This window comes from Pungitius pungitius, chromosome 7, assembly GCF_949316345.1.
Source record: "Pungitius pungitius chromosome 7, fPunPun2.1, whole genome shotgun sequence".
Classification (NCBI taxonomy): domain Eukaryota; kingdom Metazoa; phylum Chordata; class Actinopteri; order Perciformes; family Gasterosteidae; genus Pungitius; species Pungitius pungitius.
The window spans coordinates 16,258,076-16,281,913 of record NC_084906.1 but is presented as its reverse complement, the minus strand read 5'-3'; the positions used below and the strand labels follow the sequence as shown (position 1 = coordinate 16,281,913).

The window sequence follows — 23,838 nt, the reverse complement described above, 5'->3', positions numbered from 1 at the left end:
GACAACTTGATCTGTGTTTTTCTGCCAAAACTAGCTCCCTTGATAACTGCCATGAAAACATCTTGACCTCTGCCTTGAGAGAGCCTCAAAGTCAAACCCCCCACTTCAAGTGTTGTTTGATACTCCCTTCAAATGGAGTAGTCCTTAAAATTGAGTCTACTGTAAAGCTGTCAATCACGTGTCACAAAGCCACTTAACACTTTGTGTATCTTTTCCTTTATCACATGGCTGCAAAAAATAACAGTAACAGACGTATTCCTCATACATGACATGTGACATTTTTTATTGTGATATGTGCAGTCTTTTGTGCAGCATCGCCCCCCCCCACCGTATAGCTTCACCGATACTACATCATTAGCTGTCTGCTGAACACCTGGAGGCAAAGCCAGCGAGGTAATTATTGAGGGCATAGCCGCGTCGGCACGCAACCATCATTAACCCATCGTACCTCATTTAGAGCAAAAGAAAAGGTCTTGTTGTTGTAAGCGGAGAAGAAGAGGGAGAACGACGTGCAGTGCGGATCGGCCCCCCTGACATGTCAAATATGATACAACAAACGTCTCTGAGGCCAGAGCTAATAAAGCCTGGAATTTGCTGTTGTTTTTTCATCACGCACCGGACTTGGAGCTGTGCCAGCACCGAGGATGAGAGAGAGGCTTATCCCCTACCCTTAACTGTGAGGATGCAGGAATTCACCACAACCACACACACACACACACACACACACACACACACACTCACATACAACCAGCAATGACATGTTGGCTTCTCCAGCCCCCCCAAAAAAACAAGAAAAGAAAAGATTTTGAGGAGAGCCACCCTTTGAGATCATCACGTCGGAGGATCCCCATGAACGACTACAGAGACCGGATTCACAGTTGTGCGTAAATGTGTTCATGAATATGTTTGTCTACGAGTGAGTGCACTTGCATCTACAGAATGCTATGTATAAATATATATACATCATGATAAAGTCTATGTATAGTGATTGAAGTGTTTTTATTAATTCTGTAGATATGCACTGTGGAGCTGAAGTTCCTTATCTTCATCACACTAGTTCCTATTCTAGTGTGATTTACTCTCTGTTGTATATCAGGGTTTTTTTGTCTATGTTTAGGTTGGATAAGCAAAGAGACTCCCTTCTTTCATCAGCACTGAACACAACTTACAAAAGGCTTTGGGGGCATGTTGTTGAAACTTATGGATTTTGTTATTTAATGAGATATTTAGCGGTTTAATCGCAATGGCACAAACCACAAAGCACTGAAATCCCAGTTCTCTGGTTAGAAAAGTAAAGGAAATCAGTAGCCATTAGACAATGGACAGAAAATCCTCGTATCATGTCATAGCTTATTTTTTAAGAAGACCTCACAAGAGGAAATGGTCTAGGGAGCAGGCTAATGGAACAGATGCTAACTTCAAAAAGGGGATGGGGTTTCAGCTCCGCGGTCTCCAGAGACACTGAGACATGTCATACATATGACAGGTGACGTTCAAACAACTTTTCTGCCTGAGAAAAAAAAAGGATTACAGATATTTTCACAATCGTATGCTCTTGCTTAATGTCTTTCAATGTCAGCATAGGTTTGTGGCCCACACACACACACACACATACAAATGTGCACACGCTGTGTCTCCATGCCTTTGGAGGACATTACATTGAGTTACATTCATTTCCTGGAGACACTAAGCCTTACCATAACTGCTCCTTGCCTCATCCTAACCTCATCGCAATAGTTCTCACTACTAATGTAACGATTAAAATTATGAGGATGTTTATCTTGTCCCCAAAATTAAGGCGAGTAAACAGATTTATGTCTCCACAACAGAGTAATACACACCCACACAAACGCCCACCACAAAAAAACCTCTGCGTATCAGCATATTGATGTCAGCTGTAATTTGTGATACTAAAATGTTGAAGCTGTAAACCTGTTAATATCTTACTAAAAGCAATGTGTATATGTATAAAACCGATCCATTTTAGTTTAACGGCCATATCAGATAAACGCAGCTTCTTACTCAACATACACCCATATGTTACATGTGAGTGCTTATAGTAGTTTTAAAATGGTGATATCCTTCACCTCTGAGAACCCAGCATTCAGCATTCAGTTGGCAGGGTTTGGGGTGATAAGACCACACAGCCAATGCAGGATGCAATGTGATGGGTACTTGGCCCAAGTGTAACAACACAGCATGTGATACTGCACATTGGTGCTGAGATATATTGCAACGACTGCAAAACTGCCAGAGAGCACCCAATGCGTACAGAAAGGCATATCGTTGGTTATGATTTTTGTAGTATTTGTAGTATTATAGAACCAGTTGTTCCAGTATACTGTAGCATAAGTACAGTACAGAAGCCTGTATAATTTACGGGCAGACACTCATCTATCTACCCTGCAAGAGAGTCCATGATGCATTTATCAATTAGCCCTGGCTGTGTGTGTCCTTGGGGCTGCATACCCTGTCCTCACCTCCTCCCAACTGAACTTTAATCCGTCATCCTGTCTGAAACGGATGGAGGGGAGAGGGCCTCCTTCTATAAAGGCTTTTTGATGAGTGAATAGAAAGAATAACCTTTAAAACTTATGTAAAAAATATTTTTTACTCATTAAGTTCTTTGGAAAGCCTGCATGGAACTGCTGAGTGGACAAACATGTTTTGGGCAGAGATTAAAATAGGTAATGTATTGGGATAAGTAATGTTTAAATATTATAGACGAAGAAACCCATAGTTTGCTCAGGTTACTGTAATGTTTATTATCAGGGCATTTACAGCATTTTGAATCATCCGATGCATCCGCACGAGCGAGTAACAGCTTTGACGATGTGTCTCCCTCCAGAGGAATGCAGAGGAATACTTACTGAAAAACAGCATGCACACATGTTTAAAGCAAAATAAACTTTATTTATATTTTCAATATACAGGAGAACTTACAACACATAATGCAACAATACACGTCTGTCTAGTTTGCCTATTTTAAATGTACATGCAAAAATACATTTTTAATGTGTTTTACCAACAAGTAAAGTTGACTAGCAGTGATGTGTGATATCTACTGAGACACCCCCCCCCCCCCCCAAAAGCCCCAAACCTTCCCCCCAACAACAAGAAATGTCATCACTTCCTCCGAAAATATTTTTTGGGAGGGGATAGAAAAAGCTTTGCAATAAGAACTTAATAGAGGATTCATTACTCTTGTAAGGACAATGATGCCCAATTCCCAGCTCTCTGCATCTGCAGCGTACCAAAGTCACGGTGTCTGATGTGTGCAACAGTGCAACAACAGATCAATTCAGAAGGGAGGCCAAAGAACTGTTTAAATTGCGAGAATATATTCAGTTTTTTTTATGTCACGTGTGTGTCATCAGCGCAAGTACCTCCGGGGCCAAGCCTTCAGCATTCAAACCAAAACTAAGAGGAAACGGTTGGATGTGTATCAGTGCGCACAGGTCTCGTTTGCTTGGGTGGGGGAGCACGTTGTGGTTTAACCGCTCGAAACTGACAGGCAGCTGGTGGTGGAGCTCAACCTATATTTTTTGGGTGCCTTGCGAGGCTTGCTTGGAGTCGCTGGTGGGGAGGCCACGCTCAGGTTCCTGACCTTGTTAAAACTGTTCCTCAGGCTGTCCCTCCTGCTCCCTGAGGTGCTGCTGGTCTCCTTGGATGTGAACGTGTCTGGGTGACAGAGACCGGCCTTCAGGCAGCAGCAGCACAGCAGCTCGGCGATGGCCTTCCTCATGTCGCTGCTGCCCAGCGCGTAGATAACTGGGTTCAGGCCAGAGTTTAACACCGCCAGGGTGATGCAAAAGTCAGCGCTGAGCAGCAGCGCACACTGCCGGGACCCGCAGAAGAAATCCACCAGTAACAGCAGGAACAACGGCCCCCAGCACAGCAGGAACACTCCGACTATAGTGATCACGGTCCTGAGCAGGTCCAAAGAGCGCTTGCGACTGCGCTGCGAGCCCAGCTGCGCGCTCTTGTGCACGTGGCAGTAGATGGCTCCGTAGAGCACGCCGATGGCCAGGAGGATGAGGAAGAAGATGATGAGAGCGAAAAAGATGTAGGACTTGGAGTAGAGAGGAAGTAGGGTGGAGCATCCGTCCAGGCTGCACACGCAGTTCCAGCCCAACAAGGGGAGGAAGCCGATCACCATCGCCAGAATCCAGCAGAGCGCCACCAAGCCGTAGATCCTGCAGTAGGTCTTCCTCGGTGACTTCTGGGGCAGGGGCTTTATCATGGTGGTGTAGCGCTCCACAGCAATCAGCAACAAACTGAATATGGACGCAGCCAGGGCCACAAACAGCACCCCTTCCCGGAAGAGCCACAGGGCGGGGGTGAGGCGAAACGTCTGGCTGCCGGACATGCAGATGTTGACCAAGTAGGCGGCGCCGGTGAGCAGGTCACTGAGTGTGATGTTGGCAATGCAGACGTAAACCCAGCGCTGGCTGTGGCGGATGCGGGAGATGACGGCCACCAGCACCAGGAGATTCTCCAGGACGATGAAGATACTGAAGAAGAGGAAGACGGCCATGGAGGCGCTGATGTGGTGGCGCGCGTCCGAGGTGGTCCTGTTCTGCAGGCGCCCGGTGTGGTTGTAATGGCGCAGGATCACATGGTTGATCTCGTCGGCCGCGGCGGTGGCGTTCGATAAGGCGCCGTCGCCGGGGGAACCGGGCACGTGGTACAGGTGGGGGCAGGAAGAGGGGGAGGTGAAGGAGGAGAAGACACTCATAGCAGCAGCTGTGCCGGTCCAAAAGGGGCTGAGTGGAGAACGAACGCGCTGCAGGGGGAATTAGTGTGGAACTCCTGTTGTCGAACAGGCTATCACACTCTAACCACTGCAGCTCTGCCTGTGAACAACACACAACCCTGAGGAGACAAAGGAACGGGAGTTAAGAACAATTTCCTCACAGCACCGATCAGAAAATTTGAAAAAAAACGAAACAATTTCCCTCGCTCTCACATCCTCATTAAGGCGGTCCAATCAATTTAAAAGGCATCATTTAAATGCCTCCCTCATGTGCAACAACACTCCACCTTGCTGCGGTTTGCACAGGATGAGTAAGCAGCTGCACAGGACATTTAAATCACACATTTTCTTTCAGGAATGCTGGAAGAAATTTCCAAAACAAAACTGAATGATTTACCAGGCTAAATTAATAAATATATTAATGATACTAAATGCAAAAATGACAAAAGCATACTTTTACCTTTTCTTCAGTGACAGAAATGGATACAGATTAACCAATGGTTATATATTCATCTACACTAAAGCAGGGTAAAACTATTTTTTCCCCTATTGAATGTTGATGAAATCCAATTAAAGTTAATATCAAAGTTCTAGAGTGATGTGAAAGCAGTGCAGTAGGGAGAACTTACTCTGTCTGTTGGTGGAGATGCTGAGTGACTGAAGAAATGTTTGATGGGGAAGTAAGCCCAATAAGGTTAGGTTCACCACACCCAAACGCACACACACACACACACACACACCCAACATGCAAGAGAGAGATTGCTGTCACTTCACTTCTGTTCCATCACCTTGAAAAGAAACAAAGAAACTGTGAGAATTTCTGAGTCTGAGAAGTTTCCATGAAAACAAATTTACTCTTACTGATATTTAAGAATTCTCCACAACTTTTCAGATGCATCAGGATCAACAACTTTTCCCCGTACAGACTTTACTACAACACATTCAGTCATATTGCTCAAGTTGCCCTCATGATGACTTCTACCGGAAAGGCTCTGGCAAACTAACAAAATTGTAGATGTTTTGTAAATGTAACACGACTCAATATGTTTTCAGGATGTGTGGCAAGAATTTCACTTGCACTTACAAGCCAAGCCAAAGCTGGGATATTACAAAAGCCTCAAATAAGGGTTTATTTTTTTTTCTCATTATTTCTAAGAAAGTAGAGAAACAGGAACTCATTGGATGGTAAAAATGCCCCTCCCTGCTGATGGAGAGTTTCATATACGTTTGCACATACAGCTGCAAAACTGGGCCACAACCGTGCACAGCACACTTGACATTTTCAAGTCAACCGTAAACAAATGATAAACTGAAAACCGACATGCATGCATCTTCTCAGAAACAAAAAAATGATGCCAGATCACAACATCAAGAGACCTCTTTCAAATATGAGCAAAACCAGAACCGGTGGCTGAACAGATTTGTCCTTCGAAGTGGAATGTTCAAAGACTTAGAATTATATAGTTCGTGCTTTCAGCAAAGTAGGCTCTAATTGTACCATTGCACTATACTTATCAATTATCAAATCCTTCAAAAACTGGCTCAAGTGGTCTGGAAAAATGTCAGAAGATAAAAACTAAAATCATGCCCTGATGTTTCTCCAAGAAAGTGTTGTTCTTTGTGTTATTACAAGTTGTTTTTTTATTTGTCATCCTCTATGTGCATCACAAAGCTGTGATTTCACTCAACAGGTCTTCAGTTCATTTGTTCCAAAGCAAGAAAGGAAGGGCAAAGAAAGAAATACAAAGATAAACAATTAGGAGGAGTGAGATTCACGGGCCTTCCCCCGCTTAACCAAAATACCTAATTTCTAATCTCTTTTTTAGTTCTGATATGTAAAACAAATATGGACATGCATCACCGAGCCATTCAAATTCTGATATAAGATGTTCCCATAAGCACGTTTTCAATTCACAGCAAACTTCTGCAACCCGAGGTGTAAACAACACCCGTGACTGTTGAAAACGCCCTTCAGTGTGAAGATTTAACCACAGTTACTACAAGGCTAGTAACCACAAGTGTGTCTCTGTGTTTTAACTGATAAGCAGGGCGAGAAATGTAAATTTTGCTGTCGCACAAGTCAGTGCAGGAATTCTATTTTCTCATCAATTTCTATTTTATATTTTATATTTGTACTCCTGTGTACTTTAATGAAACAGACTTTAAGTCGCTGGTATTCAACATGATTTAATAAATTACCTTGAATGTTTGTTCAAGCATATAAAACATAATATTGTCCTCACAGATTAGAAATAACATGACAACACGTTTCAAGCTCTTTATTTAATATTGGGATATTAAGAATTCTGGTCATAGTAATAAATGAATCAAAGGCTGAAGCATCCCAGCCTTATGGAAAAATGTCCATAAGGAATTTAAATACGGGTTAAAAAACAACGCTCTCGCTGACATGCAAATCCCACTGTTCTTGGTTCTTGAGCCACCATCTTTAAGCAGAGATGAGGAGCAGAGGTCTGCATGCCATAAACCATCAGGTGCCATTAGTGGTTAGTAGATACCACTGTGATGGAGACAGTTAAAAGTGATCCATAAATAAACACAATGTCTTGTTTCAGAAGGCAATTTATTACAATACAAAGCTTTTTTTTATTTATATGGTGACATCATCTGGCGTCAACAGTGCAATTTATTTCCTGTATGGTGTTGACCAGTCAACATCTGGTGGCCACAAAGCAGTATTACAATAGTTTTCCTGTAGAGTAGAAAACATGGTGCATCACTGCTGGCCCATTTGAAGTGTCAGTTATAATAAATACAGACGAAGCTTAACATCCCAATTTCAACTCTGTATTTATTTTGATTAGCTATATATTTAATTTCTCAAAAAAAAAACGCTTTGACGTTTTCATAGAAGCAAAGGTCAAATCAGGGTACAAATCAGGAAACAATGACACAATAACAGAGTAAGAAGAAAATAAAACTTTATCAGATAGCAAAAGTTGAACAGCAGTAAACCATGTCATTGCGTACCTGACTGCATCACCTGAGCGGCCCCGCCTCCCTCTCCCCCTCCTCGTGACACCATGTAGTACCACCGCCTGCGTCCGGCAGGGGGCGCGGGTGCGTCGTAAATATCCGTGAGCAACAGGGTGCCTTCGGTGTGCACGATGTTGCTTGTGCCTTTTTCCCTCAACTTTTTTTTTTCTCTCTCACCGCCCAGGCTGCCTTGTGTTATTTAGGCAAAGAGAAAAAGGAAGTAGCGACAAGCTAGCTTGGCTAGCCGGTCCGAACCCACACCATCTTGTGAGGGAAATAATGGGCCGGTTTTTATCTTAGAGACTGCTCCCGTTTCTTTGTTAAATATACGCGCCCAGGACATTTTTTTTCTCGCTCGGTTAATCCCCCTCCTACCCCAACCCCCCGAGACGCTTACCCGGATTCATGATCTTTCCAAACGGACTAAACCGCTGTTAGCCCCGGTGGTGGATACTAGTCTGGTCTTCGTCTCACCAGCGGAGAACACGAGCCTTTCTTTTCTTTTTCTTTTTTTTTTTTTAAATTATTTGACCACACGGTTGAATGCAATCAAGGATCACGCCGAGACGATGAGAACAGCACCCGGCACAGGTAACGTTACGCCGAATGCAGTACTTTATGTTTATAAATAATATATTTAACGTAAGGTCGACTTCGCCCGAAGGTTTTCATGCGCGGTCCGTTCTTCGGTGCTACCGGACACCGACTTGACAAGACCAGCTCATAGGAAGTTAACGCTTTGAAGCTCAGTTGGATATTTTGCAATTCTCAGTCCAACGGGTTTTCTCCATTTTTTTTTGACAAAATGGAGGTTTACCGGCTAACTTTTTTTTTTCTTTCCCCACACGCGTGCCGTAACGATAGCCGTTGGCGTGACGACATGTCGCCCGTTAGTGCCACAGAAGCGCAGTTAACGTTAATTGTTAACGTGACTTGGGAGTGAGCGAGCGGGGAGAGTTGGCTGACTCGGTGGGTCCGGGGCCTCGGTCCCGCGACGGGACCAACCTTCGCGTCAGAGAGCCTTGTTGTGTAGCCGGGTTGTGTAATTTCAGTCAACGAAGCTCACCTGAACTTCGGAAAACACAAAAAACGATACTTGGGTTTTGTTAATTATTATTTTGCCTTTTCTTTTGTTGTTGTTGTCGTCGTGTATGCAGACTAAAGAACGCGAAGAAGGCGACCACAGTATACGTAACTGTTATTATGTTCTCTCCGTGGTGGTGGAAAGTTTTATGGAGACAGTACAGCCTTGTTTGCTAGGTGAAACACATACTGCACATTCCTGCAGTATTGTTTTTGTGATTTGGGATAGATGCTGTCTTTGCCTTTTTTAAAACACACATATAAGGTCATATCATGACATATGTTCCATATCCAGACTAAACGCATGCTTTGCTAAATTAATTTATTCTCAGTCTGGCTGAGTGATATCAGTAGTGTCTGCCTCTGCTCCTGTCATTATACACTAATTTTAATACCGCCCACTACGTCTGTGATCATGGGAAGTTACTGCCACCATATTAATGTCGAGTTCAACAATGGGTAGAAAGGCTTGTAATCGATGCCACATGTATTGAAAATCACATTAAAAGAAGGTATTTGAAGTTTTGTAGCTGTTTCTCACACACGGCAACAAAATCTGCCACACAAGCTGCTCTCTCTTCATGACTAACGTCTGGGGTGGTGGAAAAAAGCAATCATACATAGGGATATCACAAATACGCACATATGCACTTCACTTGGAAGTTCTTCTCTTTTTCCATTTCCCTGATTTACTTTGGTCTGAAAAGCGCTGTGTTCTTCCAGTGATCCATGGTTTATAAGCCACATGTTGTGACCCAGGCCTTGATACACGCTCTAAGACTGAAGGGTTATGTGACGTCACCCTTCAAAACAGTAGGAGTAGGTAGAGCCTCAACCTATACACGATGGAGTTAATCTTCTGAATGTTAAGGAATAAACTCGCACACTCAATTGATCATATATATGTTCTTTAAAGGTTAGTCTTATTACTCAGCTGACATCCATCATTTCTTTATCCCAGATGTATTATTTGGGAGAACTGATTATACAAATAACACAATTTCAATTGGATGTTTTGGTCACCACAGTTCCTCATTGAATTACAAAGATTCTGTGTAGAATGTAAATGCAAATTAAATCTCATTAAAAAATCATCTCATTAAAAACATGAGCGCATCCAGACAGCATCTTAAATGAATTCTTCAAGACCAAACTCTGGAGGTGACATTGAAGGAAATGAATAGATTACATTTAATTTATGCTATACACCGTCTTTGACCACAACATGTCTCTTTCATTTCTTTTTTCAAAATGTAATGTTGGATAATAGAGCTATTAAATATTACAAGAATAATTACGTATACTCTGTGATTTGGTTTAAATGGATCTAGGGATGCCGGAAGTGTGGTCTGTATGTGGGCAGCATCTGTAAGCCCACTGGTTGTGTCGGGCCAAAAAAACACTGCTAAGGATCAACCATCAGCAAATTCAATACATTCAATGTTCCCATCTGTCATACTCCAAATCTAATTAACATCCCAGTCCCTGAGAGAAACCCCTGAAGGAGAGTCCGATCTCCATTTATTAAAATACTTCCTGTCTTCCGATGTCAATTGTAGTTTCTCTTTGGAAATAGAAAAAGGGGAAGAGCTGTAACTGATGGTTCAGCTACAAACACATCAGGCTGTCTATTTTCTTGCACAAATGGCATCTAAACTGGAGCTGTAATGTTAACGTCCACTTCATCTTTTGCCATCCGTCCCAACATCTTTGAATGATTTTTAAACCAAAACCCCCACGTATGATGTTGTAATACAGGGCTAGTTTATTCCCTAGCTCCTTAAAGTGCCTCTTAATACCGAGGAAGTCAATAGAGCGGCTCTCTGCCGTCTCTGAAAGAGGGCGGCCATACAGGCCCCCCTCCTCCCGCTAATGGTTGCACTCTTCAAGCCCCACAGCAAAGCTGACAGTGGTGGACCACGAGGAGAAGGTGGGGGAGGGAACAACAATTGGATCTCAAGCTCAGCCTCAAATTGTAATTGGTCCACAGATCGTGCTGGATGCAATTGTGTGAGACTGCAGATGAAAAGATAATTGCCTCTGTTGTAGCGATGCCAATTCCTCTTGGAGGATGCTTTTCGGAAGGAAATTTGAGGGTTTCCTCCTCTGACTCTGCTTGCGTATTCGTAGTCCCATCAAGCAGGCTGCTATCTCCTATCAGCCAGCAAGATGGTTCACTAATGTCTTTTAATTAATTTTTTGTTGTTGTCTGCTACACATGGGCATTTTATTGTTGGCTAGTGACTAGAGGGTGATTGTGCTGTTGTTGCCTTGTTGATAATAAAAGGAACTGATTTATAACTGATCTCTCAAGTGCTCTGTCTAGTGTTTATTTAATCTTGTTTGTTTCTAGAACAGCTGGGAAACCACTTTGTTTGTCACAACTGTCTGATCAATTCTGATTAGAGTGGGAAATTAAACCCAGGTTGCCGGCTTTAGGTTATACCTAACGTCGGCATTATCAACCACCCTGGCATTGCAGTCTGGTTTGGGCCTGCTGTTTGGTGCATATCTTTTAGAACGTGCAGGGCGGCCCACATTCTCCTCTTTCAAATCATTCTGAAAACACACACACACACACACACCTTGATGGGTCACGTCTGTTTGCCTAGTTTAGAACAAAGACAGTTTGTCCTGTATTCTAATCCTGTCTGTGGGAGTTAACTATCCGGTTGCTGGGTTCCTCCTCATCACTAAGGCGTCTGCATCGCTCTCTAGTTTCCACTGCTTTTCAAGAACACTCCGGATGGACTGCCTGTCCTTCTCCCTTTTGGGTGGGTATAAGGGAGCTGAATCTAAGATCTTTTGTCATTCAGCCCTTTTGAAAGAGCTGTGTCGCCATATGTTGTCACAGATGTTGACTGGTAATTTGAACAGGCTTCCACGGGTAAAGGGGAAAAACCCGGATGAGTCCCATCAGTTTCTACCTGTGTGATGACAGAGAGAGGATGCCGAAATCTGTGCATATATGTGTTTGCTTTTGTGTACAACAGAATGCTCCTGGGTTTTCCTTTCTTTGACAATAGACTGGGAGGAAAAAACAGCCATGCTTTATTGTGTTGTTTTTTTTCACCAGAAAGCTGCTCACCAGGCTTTGACGTGTGAATTTATGTATTTTATGGAGACCGGACCACCAGATGGAGAATGCAGGCGGAAAGAAAGTCATATATATATATATATATATATATATATATATATATATATATATATAATCTCATCCAATTCCAAAAACTCCTTGGTAACTTGGCTCTTGTATTGTGGCAAAGCTGAATTTATGGGCTTTATAAATAGAGCCAGCTGTAATGATGGGGTTGAAGTGAGGAAAAGGGGGGCCGGCTGTTTAGAGATGGCCTACTTACAGTGCATTTGTTTGGTTGTGCTGCAGTATTCACAAAGTCAGCATTTCAAGGTTCAAACACAACAAGTTAAGATACTTGGGATAACAGCTAGCTCGCGATGATTGTGATTACACAAAATCTGCCTCTTTTAAAAATGTTTTGATTATAGCGAAGGTTATAAGCCAAGCAAAACTTGAACCAAAATATACAACTCAGATTTTCCACAGTGAAGTGAAAGCTGGTCCGTTAACGTCATCGAAGACGTGATTCAACCACTTTCAAGCGGTTTGAGCACAATAGCTTCATATGGAATTTAGATTACAACCTCCATGTGATTCCTTTCATGTTACCCTGCTTTGGATGGTAATCCTAACATGTTACAGGCTTTGCCTGCTATCAAATTTTTACAAACTGGGTTATTGTATTGTTACAACGATAATTAGCTCTTTTTTAATATCAGGTGGTATGAGTTGCTTCTCTGTTAATTTGATGCATGCGGTTCAGCTACTGCAGCTGTTTCTGTGGTTGTAGATCACCCAGGTATAGCAGGCAACAGGAACAGCAGAGTCAGCAAAGAAAAAACATTTCATCCACAAAAGCACACAAAATACATTAACCGTCCACAATAGATCATGAAATGTCTTTTTATGATTTAACCATTTTTTTTTGTATTCTTGACCATCTGGAAAATTCTACATGCATCGGATGTCCCAGCTGCTCAACCACTAATGTAACCTTGTGCAAAAGAATATATGGAAAATCCAACCCATGCGTCTATCGTTTGAAGTCTGACATATTGACTGGAGTTTTGTCATTCGCTCCCCGCCCCCTCAGCTGCAGAGGTCACCCCCAGGAAGGTGTGTGTGTGTGTGTGTGTGTGTGTGTGTGTGTGTGTGTGTGTGTGTGTGTCTGTGCGTGTGTGCACAGACTGACTGACTAGTCGATGTCTGCGCTATAACAGCCCCCTACATCCTCTCTGCGGTCACTGATCCTGTCCCTTGGCTCTGGATTATGGGCAGAGAGAGGGCACACCCTGAGGCTCCATGTGCTGTGACTCCGCATCAGAGAGCCGCTGTAAGTGTCCAAATTGGATCGTTAGCTGAAAAAGACCCACAGTGGTGGACGGCCTTGAATGTCATTATCAGTTTATTTACTGTAATGTCATGAGATTTCTATCAGTTGCTGCTAAACATGGAGGACGGAAACCAGCCGGGAAAATCCTTTCTTTGGTTTAAAAATAAACCTGACGTCCTTGGGCTGTGATGCGGTCTGCAATGTAATACATAGTCCACCAACATGATTTTAAAAGATCCAAGTGCATTGACACAAATTGAATTGTCCAGTATAGTAGATTTCCAACATCATTCTGTTGATCGCTTGAAACATGAAGAAAAAAAGATGTGAATCTCCTCCAGGAAAAGCAGCAGAGGCGATGAATCATTCCATTTTTATATATTCCAGGGCAGAAGAAAGCCAGCAGTATTATGAAACACAACGATCTTTAGAATAATTTGTGATGAGGCTTTTAACGTACATTTCCTGTCTAGACTTATTATTTAGCATTATTCTTGCACTTTCAAGATTTGTTCTGTGTCCTAGCCTTCTAACTGCAGCCGAGTTGTACCGCTGGATGTCTGAAGCGCTGTGGAGAGTGACAAGGGATGTACAAGAGAGAAAGCAAAGCCCAGAAGAGTACAGACAATGGGGGAGAAGGAGACCTTGGCTGGTTGCTCTACGTTGGCTCTGCTCTGTTTGTTTTTGCTCTATTTTTACTGTGCAGTCTGACTGGTCACTGATGAATGACTCCATGTGTTGGATCCATTTCATCTGGACAAATTCAGTCTGGAAGTTTGGCCTTGGTTGAAGTGTTAAGAGACACGATGAGATCTGTAGAGAAGGAAAAGGTTTGGAATCCAGCTTTAGTGTGTTGTCTTTTTACTTCAAGCTGGTTGGTTTAGGGCATGTCACATTGCACAGAATCATTTCTGCTTTTAGGGATGTTAATATTTCAGAACCGGTCACCCTGGGGCCTAGATGTTAGTGACATTACTGTTCCCCAAATGTTTATTACCCACTTGATGGTGTGTTCGATCTGCCAGGCCACCCAAACTGCATCGGGACAAACCACAGGGAAGATTATTCCAAGAGACTAGGATAGCTGCACATAATCTATTATACGTTGTGATGTCTGAGATTAAGCTTTCCCCCGTTTTGTGTTACTCTCCTTTTTATTACACCCCATTATATCATTATGAGCTCTTTTTGCGAGCCCCCCATGCTGCTTTATGCCCCACTTTGAAGTTGAAAGTGAGTTCATATCCCGCTGTCCTAGTAGACTGAACCGAGGCTTTAGTTTGTGCTTTGCCACTACCTGCTTACAGACATGTTGGCATTGGACCCTGTATTCTGAACCTTTTTATTTTTCTCTCAGGAATACTGAGGGTGTGGCATGTGTAAGTGGTGCGGTGCAGGAACTATTCTGGTGCTACAATAGAGTCATGTGTTCGGGAAATGTTTTTAGAGCAGGGTAGCCCTCATGAGTGAGCGTCTACAATAATCCCCTGTGTCTGCCCACTTCCCTCTGCTTCCTATTCTGCTTTTCCTGGTTTCAGCCTGCAGCTGCCCCACATCTCGTGACGCTATGCTATGCTATGTTTGAGTGTTTGTGTGTGCTTTGTTGAGCTCAAGGGGAAGGGAGTGTTTGCTAACTGGAAGACCATCCTTAGCAGCCTCAAATGCGTCTAAACCCATTAGGTGCACTGTGCAAATTTTGGCTTTTTTAGAGCACATTTAACTGAACTGTTAATAACACACAACCACCGACAGCTGGTTATTGAAGAAATATGTAACTGCATGTAGTGGGTATGTTATTTCTTTGACTAATTAAGAACATGGCAGTGTCCTCAATGCCCTCATTTAGCTGTACTTCTCCACCGCTGGGCCAAACTAGCCCGTTATTAGTCCAACATGCCTATGATGACTGGTCCGGGAATTTCTCCGGAAATCCCTGTCACCACCAACCAGCATTCAATCCTCAAACAGCCAATCCGACTCCGCAGAGACCTTCTGGGTTGCGTTAAGTCAGACTGGCTACGGCCTCGCTGGTCCACTGTGTTTCATGTGGACGCTGCTGCTTTGCATCTCCAGTTTCATCTCCTCACAATTCCTCCACTCTGTTGTTCTGCATCTGGAATGAGTTGAATCAGCAGTGCCAAATGTTCTGCAGAAGGGGGTGACCAGCAGGAGGTCTGGGGGGTGGTGGGAGGCATTGGGGTGATTCTGTTAATGGTGGCAGGAGAGATGGAGGGAAGGAAGGAATGGTTAAGGAAGCAGTAGAACAAGATCGTCCAGCTGAGGGGGCGGCGTAAGGCTGTACTCGGGCCTCTCGGATTGCTCAACTGCTGTGAAATGTACATACAGTTAAGAGTTCATAAAGCTGGGGCTGCAGCAAACTGTTGGGGTTGCCGTAAGCTCACGCCGGGAGGCCTTGGTGAGATAACGCTGCCCTGATGCCACTTCGGTCAATAGCAGCATGTCCGGTTTGTTTACAGCCGGCCTTCGCTGAGCAGACAGTGCGCGTGGGGTCACACCTTCCTCAGGGTGCTGCGAGTGAACAGCAGCCCGCTTTCAATTCAATACGTGACACAGACACATTATATTGAGAGGGTCTGATCAATGGCGTGCACTCAAATGAACATGTTGTGATTGATCAACATTTTCCATGGCACTTTATTCACGTGATTTATTAATTGTGACAGACAGCAGACTAGCTGGAGTCTTTAGTAAAATAAAAAAGTTGTAGTGACGAGATATCAAATTGTTTATCCCTCTCAAAGACCGACTGGCTTGTGCGACGTCTTTCTCTGTGGCCACTTTTCTTTTTACTTACTTGTGGCAGAGGAGAGGAATGTGACCATGAGCTTCGGCTCTATGCCGAATGAATAGGATCGGATCATATCAACAAGTCAAAGGCTGGATCCCTGCGGCTCCTTTATCCTCTTCTCTAGACGTAGGCAGCAGATGCTACTCAGCTCTGGTTTTATTGTTCCTGGCTGACCAGCCTGGCAGCTGACTTAAAAACTGGACGGTGGGGGGAGGAGATGAGGCTTTAGTGCCCCCTTTTCGTCCTTTTCCTTCACTCTCTATTTGTAGCTTCTTCTCTATCTGTATTTGTCTTATTGAGCTGTTAGTGTCTGCTGGATGAGTTACTTACCCTGATTGAGGTTTGGGTCCCCCTTTTTTTTTTTTTTTAAACAAAAGGCTGCATCTTTGAATGGGCCACATGGCTCCAGTGGAAGTGCTCGGATGCATTCACAGCCATTTTAGGTGCATTTGCACTTTCTGCACTGTGAGGGTGATTTAGCACCACTCAGCAGCAACAGGAGCGATTTCTCTCTCTCCCTGATCTCGCTCTCTCTCTCAATCACACAAGTCCTGTGTGCATGTCTAAATCACTAAGCGATCTCTTTCTCACACACACACACACAGTGAATCTTTACTTCTTTTGCATCAGCTTCTCATTGTGCTCAGGGGACAATGCACCACTTTGGCCTTAAGTCGGGCCATCTCATCTCCATTAGGCCATGTAGAGAGGGTTGTAGTGGTGACGGATAGCTCAGCAGCCCCCTTCCTGGGGAGGGGAAAGGCGCGTGGTCTGGCGTTGCAGCCTGGTATACAGATGTGCTCCGAAAGGGATCTCAAGGTCTTTTAAAATGTTTGAAATTCAGTGTAAAACAAAAGTATTACTTTTTCATGAACCTTTAAATTGTTCACTTCTCTCCATCACAAGTTGCTCATCCTTCCTGTGTAGGGTACTGAAATGCCAACTTTACTAAAGTGTAGCCTTGTGTTTTCTCATCGGGGCTGGAACTCTCTCCAGAACAAAGTTTCAGGAATTCCTAAAAATTCGACCGCGGTAATAATGTCTTTTTTTTAAATTGGAAATCCTTTACATTTACTTGGTAGGAATTCGATTGGTCTGTAAATGATTTCCAATTTGTGGAAATTTGACATCTTGTCATGGAGCAGAGTGGGTTGCCCATTAACCAAATGGGGTTAGTGGCTCAATGTACTGGTCTGCTTGTCTACAGCATTGTCGTGTGAGTGACTAGTCACAGACGTGGTGGAGCTCCTTGTAGACCTGACTAGTGAGCGACTCATCCTCAAGATCATGTCATGACTCACGGCTTACGCCATAACATGCTTCCTTTTTGTTTGCATGTGTTTATTGGAGTGTGAGACATGCAGGGGGGAGAGAGACAGAAGGCGTGAGCAATCACACGACGAAATGTATATTAGTATTTGGCTGTAGCTCATTGATGCGTCACTTCCTGCCAGATCATAGTCGGCACGAGGTGTTTCAGCACCTAATGGCTTTTCTTTTCACACATTCTAGGTATAGATATATCTATATATAAAAATGTGTGTGAGTATGCTAGTCGTTGGAGGTCCATTAGGTAGAAAATTAACTGCCGGTGGTAAAGACTAAGAGCATAACACTTAAGTTTCCCTCACATCACTAAGTGAGATCATAAACACTACAACAGCTGGCCATATAAAGGCAAAACATTTCTTTCCTCTCTTCACGGATTGGCTCTGATCACATTTTCTGTTCCTCTTCCTTCTTCTATGGATCTTTCCAGTTTGTCAGTGCCCTGTGCTGCTTACATACAACAACCATCATCATCTCACTTTTGAGAACTAGTGTAAACTCTGTGCTGGTTAGAATAATAACAAATAAAACGGACCATATCCTTCAGGCTTGTCATCCAGGTGAAATATAGACCCCCAGACGGCTGTCTCTAACAGGTCTCCTGTGACGGAAGGTTGAAAATCAGCGCAGACATATCCTTGCACGTTCATGCAATTTAGTAGTTTTACTTAACTAACCGTTAATTTGATTACAGTACAGATTTCTTCTCTGATGTTTTGGTTAATCAGCCATCTGTGTGTAGTGCAATCTTCATTCATCCTGATGAATCCACAGTGAAAATAATTCACTTTAAGCCTATTCTTCTTGCCTGGATAACAAGGGGTTTGGGTGGGATAACAAGAGTGAGTTCAGTCGAGATGAGTGGTATTTTCCAAGTCTTGTTTAAGGAGCTTGTTAGTGGTTAATACCCCATCCTACCCACAGTCAGCAGATGGACAGCCCCTCTCTACCCTCAGTTGTGGTTTTGTGCTCTAGTGTCATTCCCATCGACCCCTCAGGCTAAGCCTTTGCAAAGCAGGCAACCTTGGGTCTTATCTGAGGAATGCTGGGCATCCTTGCAAGGATCTCCTCCGCAGGGAGGAAGCTGCATTATCTCAAAGCCTCTGTCTCCTTTTGATTGTCCCCTGGGACCTCTCTTTTTTCTGTATCTCCCTTTTAGATTTTAGATCTCTCTTTATTTGTAGCTTCTTCTCTATCTGTATTTGTCTTATTGAGCTGTTAGTGTCTGCTGGATGAGTTACTTACCCTGATTGAGGTTTGGGTCCCCCGTTTTTTTTTAAAACAAAAGGCTGCATCTTTGAATGGGCCACATGGCTCCAGTGGAAGTGCTCGGATGCATTCACAGCCATTTTAGGTGCATCTGCACTTTCTGCACTGTGAGGGTGATTTAGCACCACTCAGCAGCAACAGGAGCGATTTCTCTCTCTCCCTGATCTCGCTCTCTCTCTCAATCACACAAGTCCTGTGTGCATGTCTAAATCACTAAGCGATCTCTTTCTCACACACTCACACACAGTGAATCTTTACTTCTTTTACCTCTCTCTCTGTCTTTGTCTGTTGCTCAGCCTTCCTCTTCATTTCATTGTTCAGTGTTCTTTCTGTCACTACCCATTTTCTCCTGGCCTCGTTGCACTCTGCAAAGCAACAGAAACTGAGATGAAACGCTGAACGTCTTCCACGCGTCTTCGGTACTTTTATAGTAGCTCTTTAGAAGCTTGTTGAGAGGGAGAATTGCTCCAGAGTTAAGTAACAGATTATAACCAGACAGGGCCCGTGATGGGGAGATAATAACGATGCTGTCTTTTGTGGCCTCTGCAGTTTTGCACGCCTTGGTGTTTTACGGCCGTGCGTGTTTTTGGGACTGTGGTCAAGTGAGCCTGGCGAAGGCACAAGCGTGTGACTCAAGCTGCTCTCCTATGACCTTAATGGTTCCAGGGTTTGCTTTTTTGCCAATATCTCTGTGTCCTTGGCTAAGTGGGTCGTGGTAGTCTTACATTAACTGCAATGTTTGATCCCGAGCTCCCTCTGCCCGCGTGCTGAAGTGCCCTTGAGCAAGACACTGAACCCAAGTTTTTCCCCAGAGCTTTACAGCAGCCCATATCCCCTAAAATATTTACGATGGGTTAAATGCAGAGGTCAACTTTCAAGGATTTATGAATGTGTGTATGTCATGGGTTAGTCATGGGGTACAACTTACAGCTCGGTTTAGAATTATTATTTTCTTGACAAAGGAAAAGAGCTCATTATTGCACAGTAGAGAAAGAATAGCCGAAAAAGTATCTTTGCCACATCACAAAACTAGATATTTAATCATTTAAATGAGCTATTCTTAACTTTCAATGAAAACAAACCTTTGTAACGGAGGAATGGAAACCCTAAATCCATAACTCATCAAATGTTTTTGGGAGCGTCTTTTCCCCTGAGCCTGCATCTTGAGGCATATCTCAGACTATAATATTTCATATTTTTTAGCTTGAGAAAATAATCATCTGTCTCTGCTCAAATGATGAAAGCGAAAAACTGTAGGACTCTCAGGACTCGATCAGGTTACAAAAGCAGGGCAGTCTGGCTGCCATCCAGTGATTTAAACCAGGTTCCTGTTTCCCTACGGGGGGACATGCAGAGTACACTGAATACACAACTGATGCAGAAGCCCACATGAGCCATCATTAGACCCAGCTTCAGCCACCCACTGTGTGTGTGACTATTTGTTAACTATTGCTAACTGCAATCACTTTTTTTCATTTTACATGTACCATATATTCAGTCTCATACACCTAAAAGCACAGTATTCCTACTACGTGGCTAATGAAAATTTGACTAATGTTCTCATTTAAATGCAGCCTTTTGTTTTCTGATTGACATACCTGGTGTTCAAAGACAGTGTCCCTCCTTTCATTCCATCAATCACCCTTTTCTTGGTTGGCAATGCGCGAATATCCAAAACCCTTTTCATCAGATTCTTTCATGATGTTTAAAGGGGATGTGGTTCTCCCTCCAAACATGCTTTTTTGGTATGTTGCAAACTGCCATAAATAAACTCAATGATGCTGTTTGAGAACCATCTCATATTCAATGTATTATGGTACATCTAAATGTAGTCACCTACTCGGCCCTGAGACACCTCTGCATCACTTCAAAGAGTTTCCTTTTAATGAATCGCCCATTGTTGCCCAGGCTTTCCCTTTAACAGCTTTGATGTGAAGTTGCCATCATGTCAGTCTTGTGAAGTAACCACAGCAACAGCCCTGTCGGTCATTTAGGGTGTGGAGTAAAATTAACCTGCAGGTACGAAAGAATGATTTGAGCGCTAATTACGGAGTAGTATTTATCCCATGGTTTTATACCGACGTTAACCACTGTAAACTAGATTGTGGTGCGGAAAGCGGTTGCCAGTAGATGAATGAACTCAATGGTTCCTTCTCCTCTTGCAGATACACAAAAGGGTTGAACAAAAGAATTGGTGCCAGACCCCATTGACACCTGTGAGTTTAATGGTTGGCTAAAGGCCTGCGCTGTGATCTGATTTTTCTGTTGAGACGTTGCCGGGCAGAAAAGATCACCGTTGGTGTCTCGTCTGAGGGAGTGCAGAATGCGCTCTTGTTGTGGTTTGAGTGTTTTCTGATTTGTATCTTGGTTTCTCTCATTGAGCGGAAAGGGTACAATTCCAGTGAAGCAGCTTAAAGTAAAGATTCAGAGGCAATTTCTTTACATGTGATGTGATAACAATGTCTAAGCTCTGCCCCCAGCAATAGGAATATTCCTCTCTTCATTGAGTTTGGAATGAAGGTGCGGTTAGATTTGTGCTCAACCCATTGTGATGATGGAACTGTATTTTTAGATTTGAGGAAAACCACAAGTAGGAAAGGAGTTACATTCTCTTTATTTAACCATTAGTTTTCTCAGTCCAATATCTCAAAATCAGAACATCTTGAACTTTTCAAAAAGTTAGTTGTTTCAGTTTCAGATTTTTCAATCTTATTTATCCTTTATATTTTTTGGCAAACATTTGGTATACGGGAATGGTACGTTGCTTTGGCTTACCCTTTGTAGTCTACAGACTATTGGCATCTTTTTACATTGATCCACTGATTACAAAGAGACAATTGGACAGTAAATAACTTGATAACAGAACAGACCGTACGGCAATCTATTTAAAGCCTGCATCCTATCAAACAAAATATAATATTTCAAGAAGTTATATTTCTTGTATGGACATCTCTGGAGCTACGTTAGAATTCGGAGGGTCAAATGACAAGAATGAGACTTGTTTGAAAATCAACTCTTTTGTTTGCATTTTGAAACGATTACTTAGAGCTGTAATCATGCAATTTTGAGGCATTTAGAGACCTGTAATGCTTTATTTTTAAATCCATTCACTGTCTGTTTCTTTTGGTGTTACACCAGTGCAGTGTTTATTGGAATATAATAGCTCATTGTTGGCCTGAGAGTCAATCATCTCTTTCTTCCCAAATATTGTTGCTACACAGGTTTCTGTTGAGGCTTCGTAAAGCCTTGTTTATTATGCTCCAGTGTAAATATATTAAATTCTCAGGCATAATTTTATTTTCCATGTGTGGATATATGACTGTAAAAATAAATAAATGTCAACTTGTCATTTCCAGGTGCTGCGTGGTGAGAGGGAAGCGGCGGGTGCGGCATGCTGAGGCCACTCCCCCTGGCCCAGGATGAGTGTCAGAGATGGCGCTGCCACCATGGCAACGAACGCAGGCGGAGGAGGAGGAGGAGGGGGGGGAGGCGGGCCCACTGGCCCTAACAATCACGATGGCCGCTCATACCTGCTCCAGATCTACCCGCGCTTGGCGGCCCAGTCCACCACCTGCTGCAGCCTCCGGTGAGTGTGACACAGCACTACGAGCAGTTGTCGGAGTTTATGTGGTTAAAATAATGTAAGTAAGGGAACCACTGCTAAGCCAACATGTATCAAACTTTGTCATTTCTTATTCCCGACTCATCAGAGTGCAGAAGGACGCAACCGCGGCCTCCGTAATTGCGGACGCTGCCGCGGCCCTCGGGCTGGACCCCGGCCGCATGTATGTGCTTGCAGAGGTGAAGGAATGTGGCGGCGAGGAGTGGGTGCTGGAGGCTGGAGACCTGCCGGCACAGAGGTTTTTGCTGTGGCCTCGGAAAGCCCAGGAGCAACATCCTCAAAGCCTCGGCTTTTACTTCCTACTACAGGTAGAGCGCATGATTCACCTTGGACCGCTGAGAAAAGCCCAAATGACAAGTTGCACACAAATGCAGAAACAAATATAACAATATCGCAGTTAAATTGTTAACATGCAATGTGTTTCCTAGTGTCTTTCCCCCTGGTCAGTTCAATGACAATTTGGACTGCTTAACTGTTTTTACTAGTTTAAAAAAGTCAGCAGCCCTGAAAACGGACAGCATCAACTGTCTGGATAATCTAATGCATTCATTTCATTTATTTTCTCTGTTGCAGGAGAGGAACCACGATGGCACTATTTGCTATGTCCACCTCCCACCTGTGACTAAGGAGCAGGAAGCCCAACTAGCAGCCAGGGGCTTCCTTCCCCCTCCACAGGACGATTTTGCAGACCTCTGCAACCTCCCCGTCCTCAATGAGGACAGTATATTAAACAACCTGCGCACGCGCTTTTATAAGAAAAAGATCTATACCTATGCAGGCAGCATCCTAATAGCCATCAACCCCTTCAAGTTCCTTCCCATCTACAACCCCAAGTACGTCAAGATGTACGAGAACCACCAGCTGGGAAAACTGGAGCCTCATATTTTTGCTATTGCAGATGTGGCTTACTACGCCATGCTCAGGAAGCGGGTCAACCAGTGCATCGTCATTTCTGGGGAAAGTGGCTCGGGCAAGACCCAGAGCACCAACTTCCTGATCCACTGTCTGACTGCGCTCAGCCAGAAGGGCTATGCCAGTGGCGTGGAAAGGACCATACTGGGAGCTGGACCGGTTCTGGAGGTAAGATGTTAACATCTGTGCCACCAGTCCAGAAATGACAGATAAGATTGATGGAAGTTGATGGAATAGAAGCCAGTGTCTGTTTTGTAAAGGGGTGCAACAGTAAAAAAGAATGGAAAACATGTCCGTCAGAGCCTTTAAGTTTCAGAGCTTCTCGTCTTGTTATGATGTGTTAATAAAGTTCTACATTTTATTTCTTTATTTCCGTGCCAAGTGTGAAACGCATTGTTCTTTAAATTAAGTCATATCCAACTATGACATTGCTTCCTCAAAGGTGACTCATGTTGCTAGGGCATGCTGAAACATCCACACAAGCTCACACAAACAAAATTTCTAGATTACTTTATCTAACATATTTATCTCCACTTTAGTGCTTATGAATGATAAAACGTATTTCTTAGTACTGAGTACTAAACGTATTTTCGGGCTGTGACTCAGTTGCACTTCCCTGAGAAGGCCTGTGTGCAGTGTAAAAGACTTA

General features: G+C 43.5%; 2 protein-coding genes across 6 annotated transcripts in view; one reads left to right on the top strand and one right to left on the bottom strand.

The window, feature by feature from the left end:
- Window positions 1-3,114: 3,114 nt before the first annotated feature.
- s1pr4 (sphingosine-1-phosphate receptor 4) lies at window positions 3,115-5,455 on the bottom strand. The gene is made up of 2 exons (XM_037469677.2): window positions 5,386-5,455; window positions 3,115-4,875 (listed from the first exon to the last, which is right to left on the bottom strand). The coding sequence occupies exon 2, from the start codon at window positions 4,736-4,738 to the stop codon at window positions 3,494-3,496; it is 1,245 nt and encodes a 414-aa protein (XP_037325574.1). The 5' UTR covers window positions 4,739-4,875; window positions 5,386-5,455; the 3' UTR covers window positions 3,115-3,493.
- A 2,401-nt stretch (window positions 5,456-7,856) lies between these two features.
- The window catches only part of si:zfos-588f8.1, a 45,106-nt gene continuing 29,124 nt past the window's right edge, over window positions 7,857-23,838 (top strand). For 3 of the 5 annotated variants that reach the window (XM_062563251.1, XM_037468645.2, XM_037468649.2), the window contains exons 1-4: window positions 7,857-8,344; window positions 22,012-22,241; window positions 22,366-22,585; window positions 22,851-23,357. In XM_062563251.1, coding sequence (XP_062419235.1) covers window positions 22,075-22,241; window positions 22,366-22,585; window positions 22,851-23,357 — 894 coding nt within the window. In that variant the 5' untranslated portion in view covers window positions 7,857-8,344; window positions 22,012-22,074. The remainder of the gene's footprint in view (window positions 8,345-22,011; window positions 22,242-22,365; window positions 22,586-22,850; window positions 23,358-23,838) is intronic. The other 2 variants (XM_037468648.2, XM_037468647.2) reach the window with 1 other exon arrangement.

Coding starts and splice junctions, on each gene's coding strand:
- s1pr4 (XM_037469677.2), bottom strand. CDS start 4,738: ATGAGTGTCTTCTCCTCCTTCACCTCCCCCTCTTCCTGCCCCCACCTG.